Source organism: Salmo salar, chromosome 01 (assembly GCF_965601325.2).
Source record: "Salmo salar chromosome 01, fSalSal1, whole genome shotgun sequence".
Taxonomy (NCBI): domain Eukaryota; kingdom Metazoa; phylum Chordata; class Actinopteri; order Salmoniformes; family Salmonidae; genus Salmo; species Salmo salar.
Genome location: NC_138291.1, coordinates 81,669,106 through 81,690,151, shown reverse-complemented (window position 1 = coordinate 81,690,151; position 21,046 = coordinate 81,669,106). Strand labels below are relative to the sequence as shown.

The following is a 21,046-nucleotide window of genomic DNA, read 5'->3' as shown; positions in this document are numbered from 1 at the left end:
CTCAAGTATTCTCTCTAAAAGTCAAACTCCCTGCAAATCACAGCAATAGTCAAGGGTGGAATTTGATATATATTTTTTTAAGTAATTCATATTGTAGATTTTGCTAAGAAATAATAGTCCTTCAATTAAAGTAAGTAGATAGGTGACATTTTCCCCTAGACATTAACCCTGTTAATCTACTGTAGGTGTCCCCTCCGCTCCTGGTCAGGTGGTTGCCACAAGGCAGACTGACACATCTCTTGTTATCCAATGGGCTGAACCCAAGGAGCCTAATAACCTTATTGGCTACTACATCGATGTCTGTGTAAAAGGCTCCAAGGACTGGGATTCTGCTAACCACAAGCCTCACAAGAGCAACAAGTATGTATTCAGTCATAGACTTATTATTTGAAGAGTGTGATTTCATTCATCATAATATGTTGACATTTTACTTCATCTGCTATTTTTGATTAGATTTGTGGTTCAAGGCCTGACCACTGGTGAGACGTATGTCTTCCGTGTGCAAGCCATCAATGAGCTGGGTCTTAGTGATGAATCACAGGAGTCGTCCCCCCTCTCTGTCAAAGCTGCCCTCAGTGAGTACACACACACACACACACACACACACACACACACACACACACACACACACACACACACACACACACACACACACACACACACACACACACCACACACACACACACACACACACACAGGATATAATTGTCATTAGTCAAGGTTCCAACCAGGCGTAAAAAGTGCTGGGTTCAATCTGGCAGTAGCAAAAGTAACAGCAGAAGAAAAATGCAAATACACGATTTTAGCGACCCACTGTGCTTAGCTGGAGACTCTTTTCTCTGTGAATGATCATAGTGATTCAATTGTACCAAGGTTATCAAGACTGTTTAAGAAGTCTGTTGGTAGCTGTCCAGAAATATGACAAACAAAGACATCTAACTTTGATGCCTTAAGTTGGCCGAATATCTAAAATCAATGTCTCCAATAAAAGAGGACCATTATCCTTCCAATTCAAAAGTTTCAGCAGGACAGACTGGGAGCCTATTTGATTTAGCCAATCGTCATGTACTTTTCTCGTCCAAATAATGTGAATAATTTAGGCAATATGAGTCAAAAACCAACCATTGGCTCAGAGTTCCTTTGGGACATTCAATCAACAATTGCAGATTGTTTCATCACACCATACATTTTTAAACTCATTTATTGGCGATACTCCAAACTATGTGGATGGCAAAATGTTGTAGTTTGTAGTGAACAATGATCATATTTAACATGCTAGTTTACTCCATTATGAATTAAGATTGATGTATTATACAGTGGATTCGGAAAGTATGCACTGTTTACATGCTACTTCAAGCCTGCACAACCAGTATTTCACCAGGAGTTAGGGAGCCCTGCTATATATCCACCATGATATATGTTTAAGACACTTTTAAACTGTTTGCAGCGATTCCCTCTGCTCCATATGACATTGCTCTGCTCGCTTGTGATGGAGAGTCCATGGTTCTGAACTGGAAGCGGCCCGTCCACTCTGGTGGCTCTCCGGTGGCTGAATACTACATCAACAAACGCAGGCACGGAGAACACACATGGAGAGAGGTCAACATCCCACCCATCAAAGAGAGGCTGTTCAAGGTATAAATCTGATTGACCTTAGTAAAAAAAAAAAATCTGTTACAGTTAGGATCATAGGATCATAATGAATCTATTATGCAGTGATTCAAACAGTTTTAACAGTTTTAATACTTTCCCTATCAACTACAGGTTGAACATCTGAGTACAGGTGCAGTCTATGAGTTCATGGTTTATGGTGGAAGTCTTGCTGGTCTTGGTGCCCCCTCTGCCCCTAGCAAGGCTTTCCACTGTGATGCCTGGACCATGCCAGAGCCAGGTACAGTACTGAAAACCTCTCTGAAACAAGTTCATATTTTAAAGATGAAACAAAGTGTGCATAGTTCAAAGAAGCGAATGTCATTTTACATGCAAATACCGTTGCATATTTAAACCATAATGCATATCTCATCCTTTTTATGTGATGATGAATTCTGGAAGAGGTGCATTCAAGCTTATCGGCAGTGCCACTTCCAACATCAATCATTAAGATAGCAGCACGTACACATTACACAGTCTGACCCCTATGTTCTGTGTGTCTGACTTAAAGAACTGCTTGGCTGTAATTTCCTACATTCACTGCACTCTGAATTTCAGGTCCAGCTTATGACATGACCTTCTGCGAGATCCGTGATGACTCTGTGGTGGTGGAGTGGAAGGCTCCCATCTACACCGGCGCCAGCCCAATCACAGGCTACTTTGTGGACTTTGCCAAGAAAGGCTCAGATGAATGGCACTGTTCCAATGAGAGCCATGCTGTCAGTCACCGCTACCACAAGGTACAGAGTATTCCTAGAATACCTATGAGTTATGACAATGTACCCTGTCTGGCACATTTTACAGTCCTTGTCGTTTTCAGGTGACTGGGCTGGAAGCCGGTGTGTCATATGTGTTCAGAGTGCGTGCGGCGAACTCTGAAGGTGCCGGCAAGCCTTCCTTGGCTTCTAACCCTGTGGTTGCCAAAGCAGTGGAAGGTACTGTTAGACAGACACAATTTCCGATGCTGAACTTCAATGTGGCTTAGTACAGAGCAGCATTCATTCAGAGCGTTCCACAGAGAATGTTTATTTGAGTCAGGATTCCCATTAAAATGGGAGTTAGATTAGCTGAAATGTAGGAGAGTAACACCACGAAGTGTGGGGTACACTAGACAGGGATGTTGAGGAGGGGCCTAGGGAGGGATTGTCTGTTCTTCTGTTGATAAGGAACATTGGGAGGACGTGGGAGGAGAGAAAAATAGATGACTCATATGGAGCTCTGTAAAGTGGTTGGAATGAGAGCATCAGGCAACCAGCAGAGAGCAGTGTTGTATTCTGCAGGGACCTCAGCAACTCAAGCACTGGGTGAGATCAGGGAAAAGTCATTATCACTATTCTTTTGATATCAATTCAACAGAGGATGCAGAACATACAGACACAAATACACTGTGGACATATAATGAACATACTACGCTAGTACTGTATGACTGCACCTAAACACCCATCTCTAGGACATGCTGTACTTGCAATGCCAGATTTTTATTGCTGTTGCCTGTCAACTTCACTCTTTGCTTTGTCAATCCAAAAGGTGCCCAGGAGATGACCTGCACAGTGGACAAAGAGTCAGGTGACATCATCCTGTCATTTGAAAGCTGTCAAATTACGGAGAGCTCCCACTTTGTGTGGAAGAAATTCTACAAGGAAATCACTGACTTCTCCAAAGAAATTGTCATCAAAACAGAGGGCAGCACGTAAGCTATGCACAAAACTTGTCAACAGATCAAATATATTTTATGTAAATAAAACTTCTCAGTAGTGATTCAGAAATGCGTAATAGGTAGCAGGTAGCCAAGTGGTTAGAGCGTTGGGCCAGTAACTGAAAGGTTGCTAGATCGAATCCCCGAGCTAACAAGGTAAAAAGCTGTCATTCTGCCCCCTGAACAAGGCAGTTAACCCACTGTTCCTAGGTCGTCATTGTAAATAAGTATTTGTTCTTGACGGACTTGCCTAGTTAAATAAAAAAATATATACTTCTATTGATGTGCTAAATATCTACTGGACCCTATATTCAATGGTGTGTCTTTTCTTTTATTACATTCTAGCTCCAAGCTTATTTTCAAGCACCCTGACCAGGGGGATGTGGGTTGCTTCTCTGTTTCTGTAACTAACACTGATGGTGTTTCTGCCAGCCATGAAATCCATGCCGAAGGTAGGCCCTGGGTGGGGAGTGGATCATAAATAGGAGGTTACTTATTTATAACCCTCATTCTGGACAGATCATGGTATAAAATAGATTTTGTCCATACATGCATGCATACTGTACTAGTACATCTAAATCAACACAACAGCACTTCATTATACGGCAGACAATAATGGCCCCTATCACAGTCTTTCATAAATATGATATGATCTAGTGATACAGTACATGCATGTCTGGTCTTGTGCAGTGCAGATTACTGTTACCGTGGAAGTATACGATGACGTTTCATGTAAAAATGCTTTGCTGTGAATGAAGCTGTTTGGCTGTTTCCTGAAATCAATTTGCGAAACAGATATTGGATCATTGGAATACTGAAATGCATTTCCCCTTATTTACCTCTATTACAGCGCTGGAGAAAATGCTGGCAAAGAGCTATGGTATCAGACACCCGGGTAGGTTTTGTTCGGAATTATTCAAAATGGATTTTTTATTTTCAATCTCATTCATTCTGGTCCCCATCAAATTATATTTTGGAATACACAGCTCAGGGTAAAAGGACGATTACATTTTTGGGGGTTTGGCTTGAATAATCTGCATATACTGTATGGGCGTGTGCGCCGTTGTAGACTGGTGATGAGGTAAGATCCGTGTAAACCACATAAAAGAGACAACTGTTAATCCCAGAAAATTGTTTTTGTCAGCCCTTGATCCATCAACTTTTTAGCATGTGGTTCATCACAGCCTATTTTAGTTTATTTAAAAAACAAATATTTCACCTTTATTAAACCAGGTAGGCTAGTTGAGAACAAGTCCTTTATTTAACCAGGTAGGCTAGTTGAGAACAAGTTCTCATTTGCAACTGCGACCGGGCCAAGATAAAGCATAGCAATTCGACACATACAACAACACAGAGTTACACATGAAATAAACAAAACATACAGTCAATAATACAGTAGAACAAAAGAAAACAAAAAGTCTATATACAGTGAGTGCAAATGAGGTAAGTTAAGGCAATAAATAGGCCATGGTGGCGAAGTCATTTCAATATAGCAATTAAACACTGGAATGGTAGATGTGCAGAAGATGAATGTGCAAGTAGAGATACTGGGGTGCAAAGGAGCAAGATAAATAAATACAGTATGGGGATGAGGTAGGTAGATAGATGGGCTGTTTACAGATGGGCTATGTACAGGTGCAGTGATCTGTGAGCTGCTCTGACAGCTGGTGCTTAAAGCTAGTGAGGGAGATATGAGTCTCCAGCTTCAGAGATTTTTGCAGTTCGTTCCAGTCATTGGCAGCAGAGAACTGGAAGGAAAGACGACCAAAGGAGGAATTGGCTTTGGGGGTGACCAGTGAGATATATCTGCTGGAGCGCGTGCTACGAGTGGGTGCTGCTATGGTGACCAGTGAGCTGAGATAAGGCGGGGCTTTACCTAGCAGAGACTTGTAGATAACCTGTAGCCAGTGGGTTTGGCGATGAGTATGAAGCGAGGGCCAACCAACGAGAGCGTACAGGTCGCAAGGGTCGGTAGTGTATGGGGCTTTGGTGACAAAACGGATGGCACTGTGATAGACTGCATCCAGTTTGTTGAGTAGAGTGTTGGAGGCTATTTTATAGATGACATCACCGAAGTCGAGGATTGGTAGGATGGTCAGTTTTACGAGGGTATGTTTGGCAGCATGAGTGAAGGATGCTTCATAGGAAGCCAATTCTAGATTTAATTTTGGATTGGAGATGCTTAATGTGAGTCTGGAAGGAGAGTTTACAGGCTAACCAGACACCCAGGTATTTGTAGTTGTCCACGTATTCTAAGTCAGAGCCGTCCAGAGTAGTGATGCTGGACGGGCGAGCAGGTGCGGGCAGTGATCGATTGAATAGCATGCATTTAGTTTTACTTGCGTTTAAGAGCAGTTGGAGGCCATGGAAGGAGAGTTGTATGGCATTGAAGCTCGTCTAGAGGTTAGTTAACACAATGTCCAAAGAGGGGCCAGAAGTATACAGAATGGTGTCGTCTGCGTAGAGGTGGATCAGAGAATCACCAGCAGCAAGAGCAACATCATTGATGTATACAGAGAAGAGAGTCGGCTCGAGAATTGAACCCTGTGGCACCCCCATAGACTGCCAGAGGTCCGGACAACAGGCCCTCCAATTTGACACACTGAACTCTATCAGAGAAGTAGTTGGTAAACCAGGCGAGGCAATCATTTGAGAAACCAAGGCTGTCGAGTCTGCCAATAAGAATGTGGTGATTGACAGAGTCGAAAGCCTTGGCCAGGTCGATGAATACGGCTGCACAGTAATGTATCTTATCGATGGCGGTTATGATGTCGTTTAGGACCTCGAGCGTGGCTGAGGATTCTAATTCGAATCTATTCTAATTTTCTGAGGAGGAAAATGTATACCTGTTGAACAAATTACATTTCTTTCATGACCAAATGTCATTTATATCACAAAACTTACCTCTATTTGCATCACCTTCTTCCTCCCTTCTTCCTGCTTCCACAGTGATCCCTCTAAAGACTCAACTGGCCTACAAGATTCTGGAGCGCGGTCGCATGTGCTTCTGGCTGCAGGCTGAGCACATCTCCTCTGCTGTCACCTACAAGTTCTTTGCTAACAACAAGGAGCTCTCAGCAAATGATGTAAGAGTCACATCCTTATTCCTGTCATCACTAAACTGACACATTGTCTTTGTCCAAAATGTATCCAAAATGGTACCCTATTCCCTAGTGCACTTTTGACACCCATTCCTTATTTAGTGCACTTCTTTAGAAACCCTTTTCCGAAAAAGTGCACAACTTCTGGCCAGGGCCCTAGGAGGCTAACCCTATGGGGCTCTGGTCAAAAGTTGTGCACTATACAGGAAATAGGGTGTCGTTTCAGACACAACATGCACAGACAATTTTTTTGTTGTCTTTGAACTAGACATTCTACTCTCATCACTATGTATGGCATGAATAGCCTTTTTAAGCCAAGACTAGAGTAGATCACACAACATAACTACATTATTGGATTCGCAATATTCCCTCAGTAAAGTCCTCTCCTGTAAACTTTCTTGGTGTCTTCTTCTCTGTGTTCTCAGCCAAATCATGCAAGTCACAACGTGGGGACTGGTATCATTGAGTTTGTGCTGGATCATTTCACAGAGGACAGCGAGGGCACCTTTACTGTTCAGATCGAGGATGGCAAAGCCAGAGGCCAGTCCTCTCTGGTGCTCATCGGAGATGGTGAGAACCTGTCTGCTGTGGGGGAGTTGTTGTGCTCTAATCCAGGGTAGGTCCATGAGGTATCCAGGATTTATCCCATGTATCACTTTGTTTGGGTTGTAGATTTCAAGGCAGCCCTTGCAGACGCAGAACACCAAAGGAGCGAGTACATCAGAGTGAAAGAAGGTAAAAGTAAAAAAATTGTGAAATTAAGTTGAGTAATATTTAAATGAAATATTAATTTCAAACAGCCAGTACACTAAAATGATGATTAGGTATCATAATGGATTATTAAGGTTCACATTATTTATGGAAACCACACACTGTTATCGCACCTGCAAGTCCATAAGCCACCCATTGTTACAAGGATATTACAAGGATACAAGGATGTTATTAGCAAAACAATGCATTAAAATCTGACCTTTGTGACCCCTCTCCCCCTCCCTCCAAATCCCCCCCCTCCCCCACCTCTCTCCCTCACATCCCCCCTTCTCCCACTTTCTGTCTCTCGGCCTATTTCCAGGCCCCCACTTCAGTGAGTTTTTATCAGTCCATGTTGGGGACGACTGTTCTGTTGCACTCGTCTGCAAGGTAATTAAACATTCACCTTAAGTACAATTAGATTAGACAAAGAGATTAAATGGAAATTATGGCGTGAGTTATCGCTAATGCCAATCTAAACGACAAACACAGTCAGCATGATTCAGCTTAGTCATTGTTCCCCTCTGTTGAGAGGCATGATGACAGATGGTGTTGTTGTAGTGCAGTCATGCCTCTTTGTTTGGGCTGGTCCATCTCTCTGCGGGTCATGGGTCTATTGTTTCATAATGCAGGTGGATAATCTGAAGAAAGAAACAGCGCTGCACTGGTTCAAGGATGACGTTGAGATTACCCCTGAAGGGCCAGCCAATCTGGCATCTGGAGCCTGCAAGCTTCCTATTTCCCTGGTAATTTTATCACACAAACACACAGATTGAACAAAATACATATAATAGCAGTTATGTGGACAGTAGGCAGAAGCACAATGGAGTTCTTGAGACCCTGTAGTTTTGATAATAGGCTACAGTGAAGGACCTTACCGTCTGGATTCCAGTTAAACTGGGTTTGGTGCATTCATACTATGACCTCCATTGCTGGAAATCTCAAGGCAGCCATTGAAGAGGTCTATGGCTTTCCATATCATCAGCAAACATCTAGACACAATCAGGCCAAGCAAGAGTCAGACAGACATCTTTGTCGCTAGTACTACAATATATTGCACTTGTTTGTGTTGAAGGAGGGTATTATCCGCCTACACGCTCATGCAGTCAGTTCCTAGGGGAACGGTTGGCTTTATACAATAAGACAAGACAAAAACACAGCCACCAAAACATTTGGTGATCATGAAAGAGAAGTATGAGAAGCGGACACTGATGCAGTCAAGTTGAGTTCTGACTCTCAGTCCTAGGAACACTAGCCATTTATAGGAAACAAGAGGAATAACCCTGAGGGGAAGAAGACGAACGCCTCTTTCCTCAGTAGAGCACCGCTGTCATAGAAACCAGTCACATCCAATGATGTCATTATAAATAATCACACCCTGCAATCTTGCATTCTCACTCATACTATGTCCTCACAAAGCTATGAGATGGAAAAAGAATACTCTGATCCTGTGCTTGACATGCAGTCACATGTTTCATACTGCTCATCAAGTGGCCACATGTACAGTGCCTTCAGAAAATATTCATACCCCTTGACTTATTCCATATTTTGTTTTGTTACAGTCAAAATGTATTAAATTGATTTTCTTTCTCACTCAACAACCTACAATACCCCATAATGATAGTGTAAACATGTTTTTCAAAATGTTTGAAAATGTATTGAAAATGAAATACAGAAATATATAATTTACATAAGTATTCACACCCCTGAGTCAATACATGTTATAATCACCTTTGGCAGCAATTACAGCTGTGAGTCTTTCTGGGTAAGTCTCTGGATTGTACAGTATGTGCACATTATTCTGTTTAAAATTCTTCAAGCTCTGTCAAGTTGGATGTTAATCATTGCTTGACAGCCATTTTCAAGGCTTGCCATAGATTTTCAAGCCAATTTAAGTTAAAACTAACTAGGCCACTGAGGAACATTTGATGTTGTCTTGGTAAGCAACTCCAGTGTATATTTGTACTTGTGTTTTACAGTGAGGGAAAAAAGTATTTGATCCCCTGCTGATTTTGTACATTTGCCCACTGACAAAGAAATGATCAGTCTATAATTTTAATGGTAGGTTTATTTGAACAGTGAGAGACAGAATAACAACAAAAAAATCCAAAAAACACATGTCAAAAATGTTAGAAATTGATTTGCATTTTAATGAGGGAAATAAGTATTTGACCCCCTCTCAATCAGAAAGATTTCTGGCTCCCAGGTGTCTTTTATACAGGTAACGAGCTGAGATTAGGAGCACACTCTTAAAGGGAGTGCTCCTAATCTCAGTTTGTTACCTGTATAAAAGACACCTGTCCACAGAAGCAATCAATCAATCAATCAGATTCCAAACTCTCCACCATGGCCAAGACCAAAGAGCTCTCCAAGGATGTCAGGGACAAGATTGTAGACCTACACAAGGCTGGAATGGGCTACAAGACCATCGCCAAGCAGCTTGGTGAGAAGGTGACAACAGTTGGTGCGATTATTCGCAAATGGAAGAAACACAAAAGAACTGTCATTCTCCCTCGGCCTGGGGCTCCATGCAAGATCTCACCTCGTGGAGTTGCAATGATCATGAGACCGGTGAGGAATCAGCCCAGAACTACACGGGAGGATCTTGTCAATGATCTCAAGGCAGCTGGGACCATAGTCACCAAGAAAACAATTGGTAACACACTACGCCGTGAAGGACTGAAATCCTGCAGCGCCCGCAAGGTCCCCCTGCTCAAGAAAGCACATATACATGCCCGTCTGAAGTTTGCCAATGAACATCTGAATGATTCAGAGGACAACTGGTGAAAGTGTTGTGGTCAGATGAGACCAAAATGGAGCTCTTGGCATCAACTCAACTCACCGTGTCTGGAGGAGGAGGAATGCTGCCTATGACCCCAAGAACACCATCCCCACTGTCAAACATGGAGGTGGAAACATTATGCTTTGGGGGTGTTTTTCTGCTAAGGGGACAGGACAACTTCACTGCATCAAAGGGACGATGGACGGGGCCATGTACCATCAAATCTTGGGTGAGAACCTCCTTCCCTCAGCCAGGGCATTGAAAATGGGTTGTGGATGGGTATTCCAGCATGACAATGACCCAAAACACACGGCCAAGGCAACAAAGGAGTGGCTCAAGAAGAAGCACATTAAGGTCCTGGAGTGGCCTAGCCAGTCTCCAGACCTTAATCCCATAGAAAATCTGTGGAGGGAGCTGAAGGTTCGAGTTGCCAAACATCAGCCTCAAAACCTTAATGACTTGGAGAAGATCTGCAAAGAGGAGTGGGACAAAATCCCTCCTGAGATGTGTGCAAACCTGGTGGCCAACTACAAGAAATGTCTGACCTCTGTGATTGCCAACAAGGGTTTTGCCACCAAGTACTAAGTCATTTTTGCAGAGGGGTCAAATACTTATTTCCCTCATTAAAATGCAAATCATTTTATAACATTTTTGACATGCGTTTTCTGGATTTTTGTTGTTGTTATTCTGTCTCTCACTGTTCAAATAAACCTACCATTAAAATTATAGACGGATCATTTCTTTGTCAGTGGGCAAATGTACAGAATCAGCAGGGGATGTCACAGGCATCGTAGTGAACAGACCAAGGCGCAGCGTGTTGAGTGCTCATCTTTTATTTTTGAATGAAAAAAGCACTTCACAAAGAAAAACAAACGACAGCCAAACAGTTCTGTCAGGTATCCTAACATACTAAACAGAAAACAACCACCCACAAAACCCAAAGGAAAACAGGCTGCCTAAGTATGGCTTCCAATCAGAGACAACGAAAGACACCTGCCTCTGATTGGAAACCATACTCGGCCAAACATGGAAAATGAAGCATAGAAAATGAAAACTAGAACAAATTCCCCTTGAACCAAAAAATCCCAAAACACAGAAAACAACCCCCCTGCCACGCCCTGACCATTCTACTATGGCAAATGACCCTTTTCACTGGTCAGGACGTGACAGGGGATCAAATACTTTTTTCCCTCACTGTACTGTAATTTCCGGACTATTAAGCGCACCTGAATATAAGCCGCACCCACTGAATTAAACATTTTTTTTTTTTTTTTTTAACATAAATAAGCCGCACAAGTCTATAAGCCGCAGGTGCCTACCGGTACATTGAAACAAATGAACTTTACACAGGCTTTAACGAAACACGGCTTGTTACAAAAATAAATAGGCTTTAACGAAACACGGCTTGTAACAAAAAAATTAAAATTAGCAGTAAGCTTTAGTTGACTTTTTGCACTGAGTCAATTCCTCACGCTGCTGTTTCCAACGTCTTATCATCGACTCATTAAGACCAAGCTCCTGTGCAGCAGCTCTATTTCATTTTCCAACAGCCAGATCAATCGCCTTCAACTTGAAAGCTGCATCATATGCATTTCTCTGTGTCTTTGCCATGATGAGGGTGACAAAAGGACTACCGTAATCAGAATGATGGGAAGTTTGAGAGCGCTCGATTTAATCAAAACAGTAAACAAAAAAGTTGTTTGACCTTAACCCGTTCGGCAATTTCATTGGTCTAATGAAAGCTTCATGCCGCCAAAAAACTGAGCATGTCACAGAATGTGTTTGAAAAAAAAAAAAATTGAAAGCGGGAAAAATCCATATATTAGCCGCGTCATTGTTTAAGCCGCGAGGTTCAAAGCTGGGAAAAAAGTTGCGGCTTATAGTCCGGAGTTTACGGTAAGTTATTAACCTGCTGAAAGGTGAATTTGTCTCCCAGTGTCTAGAATGCTATTTTACAGTAAACAAATTGACAACAGACTTTCAGCACGCTTATAGGGAAGGACATTAAACAAGCACAGCACTTACACATATGGCTGAGGATTTGTTGAGAGAAATTGATTAAAAAAAGATTGTGGTGGCTGTTTTATTAGACTTCAGTGCGGCTTTTGACATTATCGATCATATTCTGCTGCTGGAAAAATGTATGTGTTATGGCTGTACACCCCCTGCTATATTGTGGATAAAGAATTACCTGTCTAACAGAACACAGAGGGTGTTCTATAATGGAAGCCTGTCCAACATAATCCAGGTAGATTCAGGAATTCCCCAGGGAAGCTGTTTAGGCCCCTTGCTTATTTCAATCTTTACTAATGACATGCAACTGTCTTTGAGTAAACCCAGAGTGTCTATGTATGCGGATGACTCAACACTATACACGTCAGCAACTACAGCAACTGAAATGACTGCAACACTTGACAAAGAGCTGCAGTTATTTTCAGAATGGGTGGCATGGAATAACTTAGTCAAAAAATATTTTTAAAACTTAAATCACTGTGTTTGGGACAAATCATTCACTAAACCCTAGACCTCAACTAAATCTTGTAATAAATAATGTGGAAATTGAGCATGTTGAGGTGACTAAACTGCTTGGAGTAACCCTGGATTGCAAACTGTCATGGTCAAAACATATTGATACAACAGTATCTAAGAAGGGGAGAGGTCTGTCCATAATAAAGCGCAACTTTACCTTCTTAACAGCACTATCAACAAGGCAGGTCATACAGGCTCTAGTTTTGTTGCATCTGGACTACTTTTCAGTCGTTTGGTTAGGTGCCACAAAGAGGGACTTAGGACAATTGCAATTGGCTCAGAACAAGGCAGCACGGCTGGCCCTTGGATGTACATAGAAAGCAAACATTAATAATAAGCATGTCAATCTCTCCTGGCTGAAAGTGGAGGAGAGATTGACTTCATCACTACTTGTGTTTGTGTGAGGTATTGACGTGTTGAAAGCACGAGCTGTCTGTTTAAACGACTAGCACACAGCTCAGACACCCATGCATACCCCACAAGACTTGCCACCAGAGGTCTCTTCACAGTCCCCAAGTCCAGAACAGACTATGGGAGGCGCACAGTACTATATAGAGCCATGACTACATGGAACTCTATTCCACATCAGGTAACTGATGCAAGGAGTAGAATCAGATTTAAAAAACGGATAAAATACACCTTATGGGGACTGTGAAGCAATACAAACATAGGCGCAGACACATGCATACACACACATGATAACATACGCACTATACACATATGTACACATGGATTTTGTGTTGTAGATACGTGGTAGTGGAGTAGGGGCCTGAGGGCACACACGTAGTGTGTTGTGAAATCTGTTATGAATGCATTGTCATGTTTTTATAAAATTGTATGCCTGCCTTAATTTTGCCTTAACAGCAGCTAACGGGGATCCATAATAAATACAAATATAAATACAAACCAGGTTTTCCTCTAGGATTTTGCCTGTGCTTAGCTCTATTACGTTTCTTTTTATATACAAAAAATCCCTAGTCCTTGCCGATGACAAGCATACCCATAACATGATGCAGCCACCACCATGCTTGAAAATATAAAGAGTGGTAATCAGTGATGTGTTGGATTTGCCCCAAACATAACACTTTGTGTTCAGGATATAAAGTTAATTTCTTTGCCCCATTTTTTTGCAGTTTTACTTTAGTGCTTTATTGGAAACAGGATGCATATTTTGTAATATTTTTATTCTGTACAAGCTTCCTTCTTTTCACCCTTCATTTAGGTTAGTATTGTGGAGTAACTACAATGTTGTTGATCCATCCTCAGTTTTCTCCTATCACAGCCATTAAACTCTAACTGTTTTAAAGTCACCATTGGCCTCATGGTGAAATCTCTGAGTGGTTTCCTTCCTCTCCAGCGATGGAGTTAGGAAGGACACCTGTATGCTAGTTGTGACTGGGTGTATTGATACACCATCCAAAGTGTAATTAATAAATTCACCATGCTCAAAGGGATATTCAATGTCTGCTTTTTTCTTTTTTACCCATCTACCAATAGGAGCCATTCTTTGTTCGGCATTGGAAAACCTCCCTGGTCTTTGTGGTTGAATCTGTGTTTTAAATTCACTACTCGACTGAGGGACCTTACAGATAATTGTATGTGTGGTGTACAGAGATGAGGTAGTCATTCAAAAATCATGTTAAGTGAGTCCATGCAACTTATGTGAATTGTTAAGCAAAAATATACTCCTGAACTTATTTAGGCTTGCCATAATAAAGGGGTTGAATACTTATTGACATTTCAGCTTTTCATTTTTCATAAACAATGACACAATCTCAATTAAATCTATTTTAAATTCAGACTGTAACACAACAAAATGTGGAAAAAGTCAAGGGGTGTGATTACTTTCTGAAGGCAATGTAAGTCCCAGAAGAGCTGAGAAAATTATATGAAATTGGGACAATTTGTTTTCAATTATATGAACAGGAAATTACTAAATTAAAACAATTATTCTCAATGTAATGCAGCTAATGTAGTTTACATGGTCTCTGCTACTATTGCAGAGGGTGGGCCTATCGACTGCATTCTATTTTGATCCCTGAAATTGTGCTTTGTTTTTTATCCAACCTAGTTCTCCAAGGCTTCCACTGGCATTTACAAAGCTACCATCAGTGATGACAGAGGAAAGGATCAGTCCCAAATTGAAATATCCGGCCATGGTAAATATTAATATGAAAACTATATTATGTTGCATCTGAAATATTGTCTTACTGTAAACATACTTTGAACAAAATTGTGTTTTATCAACATCTCTCTTACAGCCTTTGATGAAATAATCGAGAAGCTTTCTAAACTTGCTGGTAGGTACTAATATCTTCTTGATTGTCACTTCTCTTTTTAGTATTAAAACAAATTTGCTATCAGTTTATTCTGCTTGTTGTTCAACCAGTGCAAGAAATCAGTTAGACTCACTTGATCGTTAGATTGCAGATAATTTGTTCCTCACACAGTTCTGTGGTTTTTCTCAGTGCAGCTAAATCAGTACAGCACAACTAATGAGGAGGATTGCACAGCCATTGGGCATATCAAGGGTCCTGTTACTCCACCCTCATGAACTGGGCTGCAAGTAACATCTGCACTGTACCTGTCATCCTAGCCAGAAGTCGTATCTCCATTACGGCATTTATTGCACTGATTCCGATTCCCAGCACCGGCCAACCAATTAGTAAACCACTGCAAATACCCAAGTTGTATATATCTAAGAAGATATGTTAGCTTAAGAGAAGTATAGAACATAAATGTCAGCATATGTACACTAAAGGACGCATGGTTTTTACTTTTTTTTCTCTCCAGGATCCTCTGCAGCGGAGCTGGCAATTCACTGCACTGCAACAGGCATTCAGCTCCACTGCCACATGAAATACTACACAGAGGAGATGAAAATCCATTGGCTGCATGCGTAAGCATATGCAAAGTTTTTTTTGGGGGGGGTGCTTTTTTATTCAATTATGCAGATAATTAGAAATTATGGAAATGTTTATGGAAATAGAATCCACACAAGGTTTTATTCCAAGGCTTAACATGAGCCAGGCATGTAAACATGATTTGAGATTATTATAAAAAGGTGGTTATTGAAAATGAGTGACACAAAAGGGAGACTAAAGACTGCCTTTCTTCACACACTATCTATACAAAACAAATCTATCATATTTACAATTTTCCCAAATGATCTGTTCTTTGGAAACAATTATGTAGGCCTACTGTACCTAGCAGAATAGCTACAGGATTTAAAAAAACACTCCCTCAGGCTTGTGGGAAGTCATTGGTTACAGCAGCTTGTGTAAGGCAAACCAGTTTCAGCTAAACCATGCGTGGGTCTTCTAATCCCTGTATGAACATTTTGAAGTAGCTGCTTCAGGTCTTTACTTTCTTGCAGTGTGCATGGCACTGACAGGGGGAGCATGTTTCAGCATGGCAACAATTTCACACACAATGAATGAACAAAGCCTACCATTTCCCATGATTCCTCGCAAATTTGAGCTGGGCAAATTTCAGGACCTCCCTGACTGCCAAGAGGGCAATGGCACATAAATAAGGTAATGATGATGCGCAAATGGTCCAGCACAACAATTGTAGCGGGTCATTATTTGATAAACTACTAGAAAGTACACTTATTATGCGAGAAATCTGGACATTTGACTATTTTCATTAGAATCAATCACAATTTCATATTATGTTTTTTTGATGTTCTCCTAATAAATTCCTCATCGAGCTACCTGTGAATTTCAGTTGATACCATGTTTCATTGACTGCTCTTTGAGTAAACCAGTAGGGACCTACTCAATCCAACGCAATGGATTCCAAAAACAATACTTCCCCTTTCACCCTTTCAGGGAAAGTAAACTCTCTCACTCTGAGAAGGTGCATATTGGAGGTACCCCTACCATGGCCATTATGGAGATCCTTGAACCCACAGAAAAGGATAAGGGTCTGTACCACATCCAGATAATAGATACGGAGAACACCTACAGTCGCACCATTGACCTTTCTGGAGATGGTAAGTCAGACGATATCTGATATTGAGTATGCATGTTGTTGTACTTGTACTTTAACAACCTACTTCTCCGTCAGTCTTGCAAATAGCATAATAAATGAATTCAAAGAGTGATATTAGCACGTTCAGCATGTATGAACCTCAATGACAATAGCAGGATAATGGTAACCTAGAAATGATAAACCTGATAAATGGAGTTCCATTTTTTTTAAATATTCACATGCATTTGTAGTTGTCTTCATTAGTATGTGTACATATCTTAGTATGTGTACATATCTTAGTATGTGTACATATCTTAGTATGTGTACATAACATCTTAATATGTGTACATAGCATCTTAGTATGTGTACATAACATCTTAGTACGTGTACATAACATCTTAGTATGTGTACATAACATCTTAGTACGTGTGCATAACATCTTAGTACGTGTGCATAACATCTTAGTACGTGTACATAACATCTTAGTACGTGTACATAACATCTGAATGTAGAAAAAGCAGAGGTTGTATATCATTACCATTGCTCTGGCAGTATATCAATGAGGTGGAGTCTTCAGTTGCACCACAGTAATGAGATCACTGCACATCTTTATTAAAATGACCAACTACTAAACACTGTTGCAGTTTTTGCATACCATCTCTAACTATTGCCCACACGACTGTTGTCCTGCCACAGTCTTAGACTAACCCATGCAGTGTCCAGTCTCACACTGTTGTTTTGCAGATTTCTACATTTATAATTAAAAGGGAATCTCTGCAGCTGGGTACACAGAAGCAAGCTGCATATTTAGGCAAATCCGGGGGATGAAATAACAGGAACAACAATATTAAAGGTGCAATCCTGGCTCATACTTCAGTTAGTCAACATATTGTTTGATGACAAACATAATCAAGGGCTGGTCCCTGACAGGTCATGCGATTTTGTGGGCTGGAAACAGTAATGAGTGACCGAGGATGAGCTATTTCAGGCAAAACAGAACAACATTACAATATTGAGGTACGATATGTCTCTGCCACACTGCTGTTGTGTCTCCAAGACAAGTAGCAGTAAGTACAGCAACAAATAGAAATAAAGTAGGCTACTCCATCTACACTTCAAAATTGGTTTCGTATGGTGTAACATTAATGAAACGTTATGAAAAGCCCAACTGTAGCCTCTCTTTTCTTTCTTCGTTCACAGCCTACGATAAAGCCTTTGCGGAATTCACAACACTAAAGTAAGATAATCACGTCATAATTCTGTTCAGTGTTCATTTCATGCACATATATGTAGGGCATCAGTACTGTATAAATGCCACGTTCCTACAGCTAAAATGCAGCTCGGATTTTTACATATTGTTAAAGTATTTGGCAAAGCAGAACATGTGTACGGAGTCACAATCTTGGGGTGAAATATAGCAAGCCTCACTGTGCTAATGAACTCAATAACAATGTCATTCTTCTATTGTTTTCCAGAGAGGAAGCATATGCTGAAGCCAGTGAGTACCTTCTCTTGTCATAATGCTAGATCGTGGCTCTGTGGGAAATCTTTTGATTCAGACAATTTTGTGATTATATGATATCTAAATTTTTAGACCGTGGCAAAGTGCTGGGCGGTCTGCCTGATGTTGTTACCATCATGGAGAAGAAGGTAATTTACATTTTATTTAGCGATTGAATACAATTATGTGAATATATTTAACGCTAGAACAGGTAACCAGACATGATTTAACACATTGGGAAAGTCAGTGTCAACTATCATAACCAGGTGGATGCAGCTGATGTCTATGCTCCCAATTTCCATTCAATCTGGAGAGCCTTCTGATTGAGTCCACTGTAGCCTACAGTTGCATTATACACCGCACTAGAGAATCACCCATAGGGCGAAGATTGTGCAGATATATTGCCTTTTACAGCACTTCATGTCTGGTTTCACACAGCATATGAAATATTGTGGGGTAAGCATAAACTGGGGTCCTTATGAAACAAATACAGTGTGATGTATGTGCTAGGAGTATTCTGTAGACATGTCATAGAGGTATATGGTTTACATAATGGCAGAATAGAGCTACTTGTAAAGGTCACTGACACGTCTCTCCAAAGTGACTACACACGCTTGTTTGTAGTGTGATTGGTTCTTTTACCTTGATGCTACAAGAGGGGATTTTTCCAGCGGATTGAGAAACATGCTCATCTCAGAAAGGCAAAGACAAGAGACTAGCGAAATAGGACATGATAAACATAGTAAACTCTGATTAAATTAAAGAACAGCACTGCTTAGGTGAGAACAACATGAGTAACATTCTATGTTCTTCTGTTATATCTGTGTTGGTAACCAAGGTCTTTCCATTCCTTCAATTCCTTTGCCCCGCTTGGTAGACCCTGAGTTTGACCTGCACAGTGTGCGGAGACCCAAAACCTCAAGTCACCTGGTTCAAAAATGGTGCAGAGGTGTATCCTGATGACCAGTACTTGGTGTCCCTCGAGTCCGGAAAGTTTGCCAGTCTCACCATCAAAGGTGTGTCCCTGGAAAACTCTGGCAGGTACACCATGACGGTGCAGAACAAATATGGAGGAGAGTCTGTGGATATCGTTGTGAGCATCTACAAGCATGGCGATACGATTCCTCAGGCCAAACCAACTGTAACGCCCAAGTCGATTATCCCACCTAAACGTCCTATTGAGATCCCAGGTCCCAAGGTTGTCACTCCTTCCCCAGCCCCTGCTCATGTCTCTTCTCCAGCCGGTGCCAAGTCCCCCACCCCTCCTAGGGGACTTAAGTCCCCCACCCCAGCTCGTGGCATGAAGTCCCCTACCCCAACAAAGAGAAAGTAAACAACAAAAGCATTTCAATTCCAAAGAGAGAAAGGAAAATAAAAAGTGATTAATCTGTTAGCATGAGTCATCAAATAGAAAGTTATTTAACAGTAGAAATCTGTCATGTTTCACTGAAGATGCAGTTGAGCTCTCTTACACTTTTTCTTCTTATGATAGAGCCAATGTCTCGGAGAGAAAGAAAGGGGGTTTGGGAGCGGGAAGCCAAGAGATATTTAGTGTGTTGGAAGTTGTGCCACAAAAAAAAAGAGAGAGTTTGTCACCAATGTTTACAAAGCTGAATGAGCCTTCTAATGAACTTGGCTCTGTCTCCCTTGAGGCGCTTTGGTGAAAAATGACCAGCTTTGATGTTTAGTTTATTAAATCTCTGTTTTAAAAGCTGCATTTTCAATTAGCTGGTGGAATCTTGAGGTATTGGCTCTCCCTACGGATGGATAACCCCAAAGTGCTGGACCTCCACTTAGCCCATAGTGGCAGGTGCAGCGTTTCTAGTCACTGCCCCAAATAAATCATGTTACCCTCCTCGCCGCTGCGTGTCTCCCCTTGCTTTTGTGTTAATAAAAAAGAGCCAAAATCACTTCCCACTGTGTCGTCCCTGAGCTGTTTACTGTTGGGTTCCAGCGCACACTCACCCAAGGTGTCTGAATGCAGTCGCAGCGTAAAATATGTAAACAATTAGAGTGGCTACAGGCATATCTGAATCGCATCAGTACTTTTCACAGCCTCTTTGCCCACTCTCATTTTCAAATCAACAAATCACTTCCTGTATGGCTGTTTGCACATTGCAAACTTGCCACCAGATTCACCACTATTCATTGGGAGTTGTAAGTAAAGTATCTCCACAAGGATATCGTTAATATACACAATCACACGTCTTCTTTTGATGGGAAAGGAAATAACTTTATTCATGTTGCCTTCTCCTAACCTAATTGAGTGTGTTCAATTCAAAAAGCCAAATATGAGACATGTCAAGCACAAGCCAATTAACTATTTGCGTCACACACTTTCTGGGTAGTTGATAAACTGTTTCAGCTTGATACACTTCAAAGCCCTAGCCCTTGAAGTAAATTTGCAACGTCACAGTTTTTCCTCATTTCACTGATAAACTGTCTCTAGTAATCATTACACTGGAGTTGGGATTTGATTGGAATAATTCAAATTAAGGAAAATGGTCTTATTTAGCTTTTGAAATAATTATAAATGTAAATGTAATTAAATCATACATATTTAATCACTGGAAATAATTGTCTATATAAATCAGCGTTTTCAATAGTAACTTATATCAATCAATTATGTAAATATTGGTCCTAGTTCCCATCTATCTCTCACTCGTCCCCTGAAAAATGTTCATACATATGGATTATTGCTACTTGCAAACAGGCTCTAAATGGAAAAGCTGTAGAGCTGTATTTGTAACCCCCCATCAATAGCCTAAATGTGCATTTCAACTCAAATACAGTATAATATTGGAGCCATTCCTTGAAATGCAGTTTTGAACAGGTATTCTATTTCCTATGACCACATGGTGGCACTGGTGCTTCATACAGACACCTCCCATGTACAACCACTAAACCCGATGGGAGCCACCAGTCACTGAATCATGTGGCTTACTTTTACACATCGATTTGCTGTGGGAGGATGAATCACAAAACTACATTGTGGACAAAATACCACCCCAAATACACACAAAAGCAAGAGATTTATCTACTTACTGCTCCCAAAGGGGCTA

At 41.1% G+C, this 21,046-nt stretch overlaps 1 protein-coding gene across 2 annotated transcripts in view; it reads left to right on the top strand.

The window, feature by feature from the left end:
* The window catches only part of LOC106612511 (myomesin-2), a 30,003-nt gene extending 10,109 nt beyond the window's left edge, over positions 1-19,894 (top strand). For both annotated transcript variants that reach the window (XM_014213695.3, XM_014213703.3), the window contains exons 15-36: positions 186-360; positions 454-575; positions 1,448-1,635; positions 1,765-1,891; positions 2,209-2,390; positions 2,471-2,585; positions 3,178-3,340; positions 3,692-3,798; positions 4,197-4,241; positions 6,296-6,432; positions 6,873-7,017; positions 7,120-7,182; positions 7,520-7,587; positions 7,830-7,943; positions 14,580-14,667; positions 14,770-14,808; positions 15,302-15,407; positions 16,342-16,505; positions 17,684-17,720; positions 17,959-17,981; positions 18,078-18,133; positions 18,862-19,894. In XM_014213695.3, the coding sequence (XP_014069170.1) occupies positions 186-360; positions 454-575; positions 1,448-1,635; positions 1,765-1,891; positions 2,209-2,390; positions 2,471-2,585; positions 3,178-3,340; positions 3,692-3,798; positions 4,197-4,241; positions 6,296-6,432; positions 6,873-7,017; positions 7,120-7,182; positions 7,520-7,587; positions 7,830-7,943; positions 14,580-14,667; positions 14,770-14,808; positions 15,302-15,407; positions 16,342-16,505; positions 17,684-17,720; positions 17,959-17,981; positions 18,078-18,133; positions 18,862-19,317 (2,720 nt within the window). In that variant the 3' untranslated portion in view covers positions 19,318-19,894. The remainder of the gene's footprint in view (positions 1-185; positions 361-453; positions 576-1,447; positions 1,636-1,764; positions 1,892-2,208; positions 2,391-2,470; positions 2,586-3,177; positions 3,341-3,691; positions 3,799-4,196; positions 4,242-6,295; positions 6,433-6,872; positions 7,018-7,119; positions 7,183-7,519; positions 7,588-7,829; positions 7,944-14,579; positions 14,668-14,769; positions 14,809-15,301; positions 15,408-16,341; positions 16,506-17,683; positions 17,721-17,958; positions 17,982-18,077; positions 18,134-18,861) is intronic.
* Positions 19,895-21,046: the final 1,152 nt, after the last annotated feature.